The sequence below is a fragment of the Corvus moneduloides genome, chromosome 6 (genome assembly GCF_009650955.1).
Source record: "Corvus moneduloides isolate bCorMon1 chromosome 6, bCorMon1.pri, whole genome shotgun sequence".
In the NCBI taxonomy this organism is placed as follows: domain Eukaryota; kingdom Metazoa; phylum Chordata; class Aves; order Passeriformes; family Corvidae; genus Corvus; species Corvus moneduloides.
The window spans coordinates 37,256,194-37,269,957 of NC_045481.1; the positions used below are offsets into that span (position 1 = coordinate 37,256,194).

General features: G+C 40.2%; 1 protein-coding gene across 1 annotated transcript in view; it reads left to right on the forward strand.

Annotated features, from left to right (window-relative positions):
- The window catches only part of SPTBN5 (spectrin beta, non-erythrocytic 5), a 91,168-nt gene that overhangs the window by 75,529 nt on the left and 1,875 nt on the right, over positions 1 to 13,764 (forward strand). Inside the window, exons 52-63 of the mRNA XM_032113171.1 lie at positions 782 to 994; positions 1,365 to 1,561; positions 2,120 to 2,324; positions 3,028 to 3,222; positions 4,360 to 4,515; positions 5,024 to 5,241; positions 6,892 to 7,081; positions 7,858 to 8,034; positions 8,949 to 9,053; positions 10,050 to 10,670; positions 11,656 to 11,727; positions 13,275 to 13,361. Coding sequence (XP_031969062.1) covers positions 782 to 994; positions 1,365 to 1,561; positions 2,120 to 2,324; positions 3,028 to 3,222; positions 4,360 to 4,515; positions 5,024 to 5,241; positions 6,892 to 7,081; positions 7,858 to 8,034; positions 8,949 to 9,053; positions 10,050 to 10,670; positions 11,656 to 11,727; positions 13,275 to 13,361 — 2,436 coding nt within the window. The remainder of the gene's footprint in view (positions 1 to 781; positions 995 to 1,364; positions 1,562 to 2,119; positions 2,325 to 3,027; positions 3,223 to 4,359; positions 4,516 to 5,023; positions 5,242 to 6,891; positions 7,082 to 7,857; positions 8,035 to 8,948; positions 9,054 to 10,049; positions 10,671 to 11,655; positions 11,728 to 13,274; positions 13,362 to 13,764) is intronic.

The window sequence follows — 13,764 nt, forward strand, 5'->3', positions numbered from 1 at the left end:
GGGCATCTCTTCTACATTAACACAGCACTGCAGTCTAACTCCAAACCTTCTTATTCATAGCTATGAAATTAAACAGAACAATGATAGAATTGTGGGGCTTGTTTCTGCTCAAGGTGCTCAGGCACAGTCAGCCAAAGAATGCATGTATGCTCACAGAAAAATCACTGCATGGGCCTTGCCTACCCAGGCAAATATCTTAGGGGAGGGTATATGGAGGGATGTATATAATTTTTAAAACTACTCAAAAGTGTTCAAAAATTAATTTCAAGTAAAGTCTTTGAGAATTGGTTCAGGTGGTTTTCTTCTCTCCTTGTCCTGTTGGCTGCCTGGTACTCGTGTACCCACAGTGTTTACAGTGGCTGCTATGCAAAGCTGCATCTTCTACAAAGGCATTGGCAAATGATAAATATTAATGTGCAGGCAAATTGGTCATTCTTTTCTAGACATGTTTTAATTCAAGAAATGCCATCTAATGAAATGGAAGTAGGTATATTTCAGTGGAATCTACAAATAAGAAGTTTGTGATTAGAACCTCTTCCCTTGAGACTCTGAGGCAGATATACATCAAAGTTCAAACTTCATGGCTAAATTTGATTTCTATGATCACTCCTTCACCCCCAAAAATTTCTCCACTCCAAGCATGCACTAATACTTTGTACCTCCAATGCACCTTCGTGAATAGAAAGCAAATTTATAATGGGATTACATGACTACATTTTCTGGAATAAAAATTCCATAACTTTAATTTTTGGTCTATTATTTTACTCTTTACTCTTTCCAGAACCTGGAGAATGAGATAAATAGTCGGGATGCTTTGACCAAAGCAGTGCTCAGTACGGGACAGAAACTGGTAAGGGGAGGCCACTCAGCCTCTCGCAAGATTATGGAGCATCTGAAGGAGCTTGAGACTTCTGTAGAGACCTTGAAGGCAGAGGCTCAAGAGAGGAGACAGAGGCTTATGCAGTCCTATGAGGCCCATCTGTTCCTAAATGAGGTAATGGTTCCTGAGGGATTTATTTTGGCCTTTCTTTTTTTAAAACATCTGACACCTACATCGTTGAATGGATGTAAGTGCTGAGAAAGGAGCAGAATTCACACTGCCCTAGTTTTTCATATCTGGTAAATATGGATACAGTGGAGAAATGACAATTATCTTCCCAGCTAATCGCAGTGAGTAACATGTAACTGCAATTACTGGATTCTGGGTACACATTTTTTGGAACAGTGTCTGCTAGATTGCATTACAGGAAGACACCTAAGGTGCTCTCTGTTTTCACTGATGTGTCAGTGCACCACTGCTGTCAGTTTTCTTTGTCTTGACTTAAATGAAGCTGCATTAAAGCTCACCCCTGTATTTTATACAGCTGCTGGAGGTGGAGGCATGGCTGGCAGAGAGGAGTTTCATCCTGGAGACCTCTGATTATGGGAAGAATGAAGAATCCACACAAATTTTACTTCGTAAACTTGAAGCTACCAAACTGGACATGGATAGTTTCGGGTCCCGGATTGAGAAAGTACAGGAGACAGGTGCCAGCCTGATAAACAAAGACAGTCCAGAGAGGTAGGATCTCCTCCAGGTCTAGCAGAAATGCCCAGAGAATGCAAATACAGAAAAGTTCAACTATGTTTGATGGCTCATTCAGAAATAAGACTTCAGGGGACATCCATCCCTGCTTTATCATCATCACACATACTGAGCTCCCCAAAAGCTTTTTGATTGTTTTAATGTTTTCATGAGATTTTTTTTAACAACAGACCAATTAATGCAGATCAGCTTCTTTGTCCATTGTCTTCTCCCAGGAACTGTCATCTACTTCTAATTTACCACAAATGTTCGAAAACCACTGTGTTTGGGAAAGGAAATTAACATTCCTGACTGTTTTTCATTGGAAGTTCATTTTTATATCTGGGGAGGAGGAAGTGAAAAGAGCAGCCATTTGTATGATATACTTTAATTTCCTGAACTAGCTGGCTTTAATGGCACAGCATAACTCACTCCATGATGTTATCTGGTTTATTCTGTATTTTAAAGGTGTAGCAAATTAAATGTGTCAGAAAAAACTGTGTTCAAAAAGAACAATAGGACAAAACCATACCTTCTGGTTCTTATTCTTTGCAGTTCAGTAATACTTTCAAAGCTCCAGGGGATCCTAGCAGACTATCAGTCTCTCCTACAGAAGTCTGACACCCAGAGAAAACGCCTGCAAGAACAATTCCAGCTCTATCAGTTTGAAAGAGAATTCCAGCTGGTGGATGCCTGGCTTTCCAGTAAACTGTCTGTAGCAGAGTCCGATGACTATGGGCAGGACTTAGATGATGTTGAGGTAAAAGAAAATAAAAGGTTCTGCATGTATTTTGTGGCAAGGCAGGGATATATTTGCTGCAATTTTTGTGTAGCTGCTGACAGTGAAGCATGTTACAGTGACAAAAAATAAGCAGACCAGTTATCTCTGCGGCAAGAAATCAGACTGACTTCTGTCTGCTTATACAGACTCTCTGAGATAGCATCCTCCAACAGAAAAGTAGATGGATCAGAAAGTCAGGTTTTTTTGGGATAAGGTGAGGTCAGCACACTTCACTGCTTGCCCTGCTTATAAATTTGACAGGACCAAAAAATTTGATGCCCTTATAACAATTTTGGTCAAAAACACTGGGCTGTGGCATTCATACCTCCAGCTGCTGATTTCATTGGAGCACACAGTGCAGAGAGGTATAATTAGTAGTGTCCACTCCTCAGTAATTGCTGCATATTGTAGACAAGTTCTGTTCATTAGCTTTTGATCTGGGCAACTTCTGCTTGTCAGGATATGGTTAATTTTTCTCTGTGACACAGGATGTTAGATGATCAAGACAACAGATGTCTTCTTCTGACTCCAGATCATTGGGTTTATCAAGCCATTTGCACTTGTAGATTGCAGTGCCTAGCTTTTGTGTTATACAGAGCAGAGAAAGCGATTCCTTCTGTCTCTCTCATAGAGGTAGGCAGAAATTCTTATATCTAAATCTGTGTCCCCATTTATTCTGCAGGTGCTGGAGAAAAAGTTTAAAGATTTTGTAAATGAGATGAAACCTCTGGGACATTCCAAAGTTGTCTCCTTAAATGAGTTAGCATCTAAACTGGATAAGGAAGGCCACAGCAGGATGGATGTTATCCAGACAAGAACTAAGCAAATCAATGAAATGTGGGAGAAACTATGCAATGCCATTCAGATAAAAACAGAGGTAGGAAACACATGAAAAACTGGGACATTGATTTCCCCGAATTCTCCCATTCCCTGCTTTCTTTTCCAAACCAGTGCATTGCTCATGTTGAAACACAAGGTTTACAGGGGCAATGAGTACATTTTGTTCCATTTTTTCTAGATTCATTTCCCTTTTTAGCCACTGCTTACCCTACTGTTCCTGACAAGGCTTAAATTTGAAACATGTTTATCAGCTCCAAATAATTGTTTTCCTTAATTCACTGCTAACTCTGGTTTCCTGAAAAACAAAGCCAATCTAACAGTTTACCACCACTAACAGGACTCTGGCTCTGACACTTATTGGTCTCTTTATGGAACTACTTATTAAATAGTTGGCTAAACAAGATCAAAATTCTCCAGGTTTTTTGCTGAGTTAGCTATTTGAAATCAAAGAAGGCATGTGGGAGAGAATGAGACGGAGGACACAGAGCAAACCCCCTACCTTTAGGCAGCAGTTGGGTGTTAAATCAGCTCATGCCCTCTCAGGAAACTGCAGTTACAGATGTATTTGGAAAAGCAGAGGTGACACACAGAACTCAACTTTTTTTTGTTTTAAGGAGAACATAAAGCATCAGATGTCCTCAACCCTTTTTTTCACTACTGTTTGATATACATGTTCCTTATGAAGCAGCTCAAGCCTACTAATGTCTTTTAGCAGAAATAAATGCATGACAATTGCTTATATAGAGTTTGACTATAAAGTAGTATTAGAACCTTTTTTTTAATCCTCTCATTTCAGAAAAACATTATTTTTGTTCCATTCCTTTTATTTTCACTGTTTGCAGTGTAGACCTTTATTCCAGCAAGTATTTTGGGACACCTTCTGTGGTGTAGAGCGCTACCTTTACAGGGCAATCCATGCTCTCCATTTTGATCATTCTTCTTACATAGGGATAAATTGCTCATTGGAGACATCTGTTTCTTTCCATTGTCCAAGAGAACTTGGGGGAATTAGGGTATCTTAACACCTCACTTTCAGGTGACTTAACGGGAAAGGTGTTTCATTCCCTCTCCTGGTCATTTTGTACTGCATTATGACATATTAAGGTTACCCTTTCCCATGTTGTAGACACAAAATGCTATAGAGTATTACCATTAAATTACTTCTTTACTCCAGAACCTAAGAGCAGCCCGTCAAGTTCACCAGTATGACCACGATGTGGATGAAGTAAAGGGCTGGATGCAGGAGAAAGAGGCAGTGGTGGATATAGAAGATTATGGGTATGATCTTCCAGGTGTACAGACACTTCTCAGCCATCTTGAGGGAGTAGAGGTAAGAGGATCTGTGATGAAGCAGTAACAGAAAAGCACGGAAGGCAAAAAAAAAGAGACTGATGCCTGATGCTTGACTGATGCCTCTCAAGGGCCTTGCTTGCGAGACAAATTTATTGCACCCTTAAATAATCTTTGTGCCTCAGAGAAGAGGGTCTTTTTCTCCTATTTATAACATTGTGATATTATAGTATTAATGCTTTTGCTTCTAAGGATGAACTTCTCTTCTAAAATCTATTCCAAGCTGCTATTAAAATTGCAAAGGTGTCATCTGAACAAAGGAAACTTCAGCACCACATTTACCAAAATAATCTGTGCATCACATCTAAAGTAGCTTCTTTTATGTTTGATAACGAATGTTATAAGGCATTGAAGGAAATCTGAGAGGCATTAATATTTCCAGGCCTTGTACAGCCAGAGGGTAGAAAATCTATGCATCATAGCTAAATCCACTTTTGATAGAGCTAAGTAGTGACTTGGTCTTACAATCCATTCTGTCTCTGTTCCAGAGAGATCTAGGAGTCATCATGAAAGAGCTGGAACGGATTCGAGGAGAGGCTTGGCACCTCTGCCGCACATACCCTCAGGTTAAGGAAAACATCATGGAGAGACTCACGGATGTGGATGAGTGCTGGGAAAACTTGGACAAAAAGTTTCTGGAGAGGAAAGCAAGACTGAGCCAGGCAGAACAAGTCCAGCTCTACTTCAATGACTGCAGGGAGCTGATGTATGTGTTGGGCCTTGAGTTTGGCCCTATTTCTTGTCTTTCCCATATAGGATTTTCTAAATTATACCTGTTAGTTATTTGATCCCTTCCCCAGGTGCTCTGCAGCTTGCTTTCAAACCTCTTTGAATAGTAATCCATGGCATCTCCTCAACAGCACTTCACAGAATTTACCAGATATCAGAGGTGACCACGACACCTCAGCACAGTGTGCATGACAAAGCCACTTTTTTAAACTGTTTCCTAAACAGTCTCGGAGAGTTCAGTCACTGTGGATAAATTTGATAGTTTCACAGTTCCAGTTGAAAATACTGTTGATTCTGTAAGAAGACAGGGTTAGTCTGTGTTAGTGAAGTAACTTGTACACGTGCATAGACACTAGTGCCCCTTTTTCTGAGAGTCAAAGCAGCTGCATTGAAGATAATCTCCTAGAATAGATAATGAAAAAGTTTACCTATGACAGGAGTAGAAATACAAAGACAGTGAAGTGGTTACCACTGACTATTGGACATTTACTGTGCTAAGGGATAGATCCTGAGCTCAGGTAAATCATGCATTAGTTTGTGCCAGTTGAGAGTTATGGAGTAGAAAATGTTTCTTTAAAAGTATCTATCAATATACTTCTTTCCATGAGTGCTCTTTGTGCATATGAAGTACTTTGATGCGTGCTGGTAAGGTTTTGATGGGCATCTGAAAGTCTCTGTGTTCCTGTACAATGTATAGAAATACTGTTACCGTGGGTAGCCTAGTCAGCTGCAGTGAGCTCTTTCTGAGAACTTGAATGCACAACGCTTCAGTACATGCAGATGCTGCAGCTGTCTTTTTAATAGGCTATGTATGGAAACAGCACTGGGAATATTATAAATCCCCTACATGTTTGAACAAACCTTCATCAATGTATTTGTGTATTGCTATGGTTTAACCCCAGTCAGCAGCTAAGAACTCCAGAGCCACTCACTCTCCCTGATTCCCAGTGGGATGGGGAGGAGACTCAGAAATGAAAAACAAGCAAACAAAAAAATACCAACACATCTGTTGAGATAAGAACACTCTAATAACTGAAATAAAGTAAAATATAATAATACTAATAATGAAGATAATACTGTTTAAAAAAAAAGTAAAATAACCCCTCCCCCCCACCCCCCCCAAAAAAAAAAACTATTGATGCACAATACAATTGCTCACCACCCACTCACTGGAGCCCAGACTGTCCCTAAGCAGCCATTGGCCCCTTCTGACCAACTGCCTCCAGTTTATATACCAGGTATGGTGTTCTGTGGTATGGAGTATCCCTTTGGCCAGTTCAGGTCAGCTGTCCTGGCTGTGTTTCCCCCCCTGCCCAGCTGCTTGTGCACCTCCTCACTGGCAGAGCCTGGGAAACTGAGAAGTCCTTGGCTTAGGGTAAGCACTACGCAGCAACAACCAAAACATCAGTGTGTTGTCAACATTATTCTCATACTAAACCCAAAACTCAGCATTGTACCAGTTACTAAGAACATAATTAACTCTATCCCAGGCAAAAAACAGGACAATATTAATACCTTTTCTGAGCAAACGAAAGTCTGTGTGCATGTATCCACAGCCATGGGATGTGTGCATTCCCAAAGGTCCAACAGACTCAGATTCCTTGCCTTTTTACCCTCTGTTCTGTAGGGCCTGGGCCAATGAGATGCATGCTCTGGTGATATCTGAGGAACTGGCAAACGATGTCCTGGGAGCGGAACTGCTCATCAAGCGCCACGAGGAATACAAGCGTGAGATAGAGAAGCAGTGGCTGAAATATGAAGAAATGCAGCGGGCAGGAGGTGACCTGATGAAGAATGGACATTTCATGTCTGTGGAGGTGTGTTGAAGAGTTACATGTTCTACAAACAAGAGTGAACAAAGACATGAAACAGACAGGAGGTGCAGCTTTGTCTCTCAGAACAGAAGGACAGGACAATCAGGTTCTTTACTATTACAAGCTATGTACTTCATGTGATGCATAGAAAAAGAAACACATTTAAAGTTCTTGTGCTACATCACAATCACCTTGCATTGATGATGCCCCTGAGTCCACTAGAAGATACGTAATCCTTCAGAAATGTCCCAAGGGGCAAGAATGTTAAAATTTCTGTGACTCTGTTATCTGTGTATCTTTAGACTGCCCAAGACACTGTCTGTAGATCCAGAGAGCACACCATCAAAAACATCTTCAGAATTTATGCAAGATTACATTACTTCTGTTGTAGAACAAACAAGAAAACTTTCCACAGTTGAAGTCTCTCCATTGCTGCCTTGCCATAAATGGATGTATTTGTTGAATCTTCTGGTTCTCACTAGTTTCATAGTACAAATTGCCTGGGTATAAAGTTTCATCTTGGGAAATCATATGGCAGAATATTTGTCATACAGTATGTGGAATATGCCTAAAATTGTATTATCTAGCTACACAATTTACATGCTAATTCAAGTAGGAAAAATGAGGACTCAGACATTTTTTCTAAATTATGCTAACACCACAAAGTTATCTATAGGTTGTCTTCTAAATCATGAAGGCAGATTACATGATAGTTGACTGTCATGTGAAAGTCTGATTGGATTTTTCAACTTCTGTCATTACATATGTTCTTTTTCTAGATTGAAGAAAAACTGTTAGAGCTGTCAGAGCTGATGAAGAAGGTAAAGGAGAGCTGGGACATGAGGAAAGTGTTGTATGAAGAAAACTGGGAAATCCAATTGCTCCGCAGAGAGCTCGAACAAGCAGAAGCGTGGCTGGCTGCCAAGGAGAGCTTTCTTTCAGATCCCTCCTATGGGGTGAGTAACAACCATGCAGCACTACTGAGCAATGTGTTCCTCTCAGCAAATGCAGAGGGCCATGGATCAGCTCAGGCCTGAAATTAACCACAATCTCAATAGCAATGCATCCTTGAGATTAGAAAGGGCAGGAGCTCTGTCCTCTTGCAGAAGTGAGCCCAGGGCAGTTGCTGCATTTGACATGGTGATGGGCTCCTGGAAGTGAGCCACTCCCTGGTGGCTTCCAGGGAGTGGTAGAAGACTTGGGAGAATTCTAGACCTTTTTTTCACTTTACTTGCTGAGGATTCAACTTTCCCTGTCTTGCTGAAGAGCCTGTTTCAAAAGGAAAAAAGGGATTTTTCCCACCTTGTTCTTCCCATTAAGCAGACAAGGTTTTACACAATTTGATAGCTAGCTTGTAAATTCTTTTTTAAACACCAGCATCCATATTTTTGTTTGTTTTGTTGGGTTCTTTGTCATTGTTGACTGTTTTCTGATAGTTTATAAGGTTGGAAAACAAAGTCATGAACTTGGGTATCAGAAACTAAGCAGAGGACATGACAGAAGTCTCAGATGCATTTGTTGTAGGGCAGGAACAAACTCTGTGTCTAGCACAAGCTAGAATCCAAGTACTTAATCTGCACGTAAACAGTTAGAGTCGGTACTACATGGTACTACATGGCCTTGCAGAAAAGGGAAGGTTGGTATTTGAGCTCTTTTTCTCCTGCACAGCAGACAGACTGCAAGACACAGGCCTTTACTTTAAATGTAAATTCAGATTTTTCATACACTAGCAGGGGTTTAGACATTCAATTACAAAATTTTCAGAAACCTCACTTGGCTAAATGGAATGGATAAATCTGAAAATCTTAGGCATAATCTCTTCTGATGGACTTGATTTTGGACTTCTGTATGTGGTAATTTTTCCACTCAGGATTCAGTGGCTGAAGTAGAGGAATTACTGAAGAAACACCATGATTTTGAGAAGATGCTTGCAGCACAGGAGGAGAAATTTGCTCAGCTCAGCAGGAAAACTAAGGTGAGTAGTTAGTGAGGCTGATGAGCTGTGTATCAAACAGGATGATGTGGGTCTTTGATAGTTTGAATGGCACTCCATGTAACAAGGAACTCCTGTGCTGAGATGGGATAAATGAGTAACCAAAGCTGAGATATTTCAGACAGAGCAAGACCTATATGTGGATCAAAAGAGATCAACTACCTTGAAAAAGCTATAGGTGAGAAGTGGAACTTTTCTTGTGCCTGGACAGTGAAAAGGGTATGAGAAACAGGGGGATCCCTTGCTGCACAAATGGAGAGAGAGATTTTGCTTCATTCAGGATTTCAGAAAGGAGCTGGCACCACCTGAAAGTGATAGAGGATAGCAAAGGGCTGAAAAGAAAGGGAGAACAAGGCACAGATAGGCCTTTTTCCTTCTGGCATAAGATTTTTACAATGGATTGTGTTAAATACCAAAGATATTCAATAACCCTCTCAGATTCTCTTTCATTGTGGGGGAGGTTTTTTAAATTATTTTCCTGAAATAACCAGTAACACATAACAGTTGTGTTTGACTTCAGGCTGAAAATCATTCCATCTTTCGTTCAGTGATTTGCAAATTGGCTAAGTGAAAGGACAAAAGTCCTTCCCTCCAAAATTTTCCACAAGAACAACCCTGGATACTCAGTGTTCTTACAGAAAACTTAAAGAAGCAGTGCCACAAGAGAAGGAGCGCAGTTTCCCTTGAGCTTTTTTTAAAAAATCAGCCTCCAGAGAACTTAGCAAGGGCAGGATTAACCATATTTGACGTTAACTGCCAGGAGTATTCATGATTTGGGCAACAAAATAATGCTTAGCACATAGCAATTAGATTCAGAGCTAACTCTAAGAATGCCAGTGGAAGTACAGGCCTTAAGATTCAATGCCAGGAGACAGTTCATTTGAAAAACTATTCCTGTTTAAAATAACAAAATCTTAGGTAAGTAGTCGTGAATGCAATGAAGGTGATTTTAAAAAATGTAATACTTCTGTCCTACAGAGAGAGATGAATCTTCTGAAACAAGTGGACACAGAAGAGAGTGAGCAGAAGGATAAAAGCAAAGTTGTACGGGTTCCTTCTCTGAAAAGAAAAACATCTGACAGAAGGAATGCACCACCAAAGGTGACAGAGATAAAGAGCACAACGCCACTGCCACCTGTGCCTGTACCCAACGTGTCCTGGAGGGTCCCACTTGAAACTATTTTCTCCCCCGTTGAAAAATCTCCTACAAGGTTCCAAGAATTCACTTCCGGGGAAGTCCCTGAAGTGCTGAGCAGCAACAAAACAGAAATGAAAGCTGAGACGAGGCTTGGTGAGATTATCACTCCAGCTACACCAAAGATGGTGAGCCCACAAGCTGCATCTTTTGAAAGTCACAGTTCTTTAGGCTCTCCTTTATCTCCTACTCCTATAAGCCAGCAACACAGCAGCAGTTTGTCAGAATCACAAGCCACAGACCACACATCTCCTCAAGGAAAAGGTGCAATAGGCTCCTCTTTCTCCAACCTGCAGACCAAGCTACCAGCAACACCACCCACGCCTGGACAAAGGTCACTAGATAACTCACCAAACATATTGCTGTCTAACTCCTCTTGGGAGACATTAAAGAACACATCTTCGGTAAGTGCCAGAAATTCCTGGCTCTCTCTTTACAAAACCACTATCCTGTGCTAGTTAAAGTAAGGCAATAATAGGAGGTTCTGTGAGAAAGTCACAAAGAGCACCATACAGTGGGCATTTCAGTGGGTACACTCCTGGATTCAAACAAGAGGCATTTTATGTGCCTTTGCAGTTCAAACAGTTTCCACAAAGACAGTTGGCTTAAGCAGTTATGTACAGCTTAAAACCATTTTTAATTTGCTAAGCTTTATAGCCTAGGTTTTAACAACTGTATCGGTTTCTGTTTTTCTTTTCCTGAACTAGAGGCTATTCCTGCTGCTCAATATTCAGCAGAGCACTTAACAACAGCCAGGAGATGGTGTCTCCCAAAGAGGATGATTTACCTACACCCTCTGTGTGAGGTGGCAGTGCTTAGTGTCCACTCTGTTTAAAAGTCAGAGAGAGGAAGGACTTCATGGCACACTTGTCAAAGAGCTGACCTGGTACAAGACTGGAACCAGCAACTCCTGTTTGCTCACCCTTGCAGGAAATTCACTTTTAACTCACGGGCAGATAAAATTAGAATTTCTTTTTGCTCCTTTACTCTTGAGAGGAACATGTTTGTCACATACCCAAGTGTACCAGTACAACACCATACATTGGTGTAACTCAGTAACTGTGGAAGTGGTATGAATAACTTGAACAATTTATGTTGTAAAATGTATGTAATAATATAAAAATAATATTAGTTAATTAACACACTATGATAGAGTAATTTCCATAAGCAAATTGTTCAAGAAGGATTTGAATTCTCTTTGTTTAGGGGGTCTAACAGAGATACCATTGCAACCTAGTGAGGATTTCCTGCTGTGCTGTCAATGTAAAGGCTAAAGAAACCAGAGATCAGTCTCTTTGCATGGAGTTTATCTAAAAAAGACCTTCAGAAATTTAACACAGGCCTAAGGGCCATTTTAAAGTTAAGTAGCAATGTTCTTGTATGTCTCAGGTTTCTGCAAGTCTCCAGCACATGGAGGGTTTCCTAGAGAAGCGAGACCAGCTCCTTTCTGGAAGACAACAGGTAGAAATAAATTCCATCATTCTGGGTTATTTAGCTTTTCCTTGAGTTATAGTCCAGATCTGGTCTGACTTCTTCAGGATAAGCTCTTGCTGAAGAGGAGCTGAGTAGTGTGGGTTTGCTTCAGCTATCCATAAAATGCATGGGGAAGTGTCCACTGGCTTTGGCAGTATCTGATCTTTAAGAGAAAGAGACAATGGAATTTTTGCCTGTCATGGGAATCATGCAGAACAGGGTCTGTCTAAAGTTAATGGATTTATAAACCAGAGTCTAGGCTGTATGAACGTGTTAACTACATTTTCCTAATTACAAACACAGGTTTCAATATATCAACTGAATTGGGAAAAACAAACAAACAAAACAACAACAACAAAAAAACCCCAGCAACCAAAAAAACCCCACCACCACAAAAAAAACCCTAAAGCTTCATGATCCTGTAACAGCATGCGATAGTTTGTCAGCAGTGGAATCCCTCAGTCTCATGCCCCCAATATTTGTAATTTCTAACTGTGCTAGAACAGAACTAAGGTTCTGTTTATCTTTGAAGAATTGGTTTGTTAAATAGAGGTTTGAATGAAACTGAAATCTAAATTCTTACACTGGGAAATAACACCACCTCAGGTCAGTAGCCTAATGATCACAACAGGCCAGGAAATTTTCTAATATTCCCTACCAATCTGCAGACATCAGTGTTTCCTGAGTGTTTGCACATAAACATGTTGTCTTGGATTATTTGTCCCATAGAATATTTCCTCTGAAATTTTTAACTTGAAAGACCTCTTTTAAAAAGTGACTCTGGTATGGGCTCCATCTTCTGGAAGAGAAATTTAGTTTTTCTTCACTTCTGGACACACAGAATTTAGTCTTCAGGAATACTGAACTTCCATATTACCAAACAAGAAAAGCTATGACTTATCTTCCTCTAAACTGTTTCCTTCCTTTTCTCTGAATGACCAAATTGTCAACTTGATTCACTGGTATAACAAAATATGAATATAAGTTATAGGATCCTTCATCAAGAAGGGTCTCATGGCACCAGGCTAAGCTTTCAGTGGTACATAGTTAGGGCTGGAAATAGCTGCTACTTTTGCACATTGTTCAGTAGCATTCTACTGGGGTTAGTTCAGCAAATGAAGAATTCAGCAGCCACATTAGATTGTAACCACACACTTGATTTAAGTAACCTGTGACCAGCAGGCAGGGGCTGGTGTTCCAGCTACGGAAAAAAGTGGAGTTTTAGTGGCCAAAAATTAAACAGAACTTTGGTTGTCACCCTCCAAAGATGTTGCTGACCACATGGTGTAGAGCTTGCTTGAACCAGGTTATGTCATTTGTTCAGTCCTGACTCATAGAGACCCTTTCTTGAATCACTCACACAGAAACTATAGTAGGTTCTGTTTCTCTAAGAGATAACAATGACTGTGACAACTTCTGTGATCATAAAATAGACAGGTCCTGGCTTCCTGTGGAAGTTGTATATGAAAGATTTCACTACTCCTATAAAATATATACTTCGTAACTGAATTTTATTACCATTTCTATTCATGTAGCCACACTCAAGGTCTTGGAAATCCTTCTATGTAAAACTTGATGGATTAAAGCTTGATTTCTATAATGATGACAAAGAAGCATCTAAGGTAATTTGGTTTTTTAATCTTTCTAGAAAACTTTGTGTCTACATATGTCAAAAAGAATTTTAAAATGTCACCTTTGGTTTGGGGCTGGGGTGATCTGTTCCCTTTCAAATGTCAGCCGAGTGAAAATTCAGCAATTATTCAACTGATGCAACTAAAAAACAGAATAATAAGCTTCCAGAAAATTTCAAAGATATGCCTTAAAAGAAGTATCTTATTCAAGAATTGCCTTCAAGACATAACGCAATTGTCCATGGTTCCTCTGTGGTTGGTCCTATTCAGTGATCCTAGTTATAAAGTTAGGAGCATAAAGAGATGGGTGTGTAGTCTGCCTGCAGGTTGGTATGGAATTGAATCCTAGCAGAAAAGACATAGAAGACATTTTGTTTTCATTTTATCCCCCTTC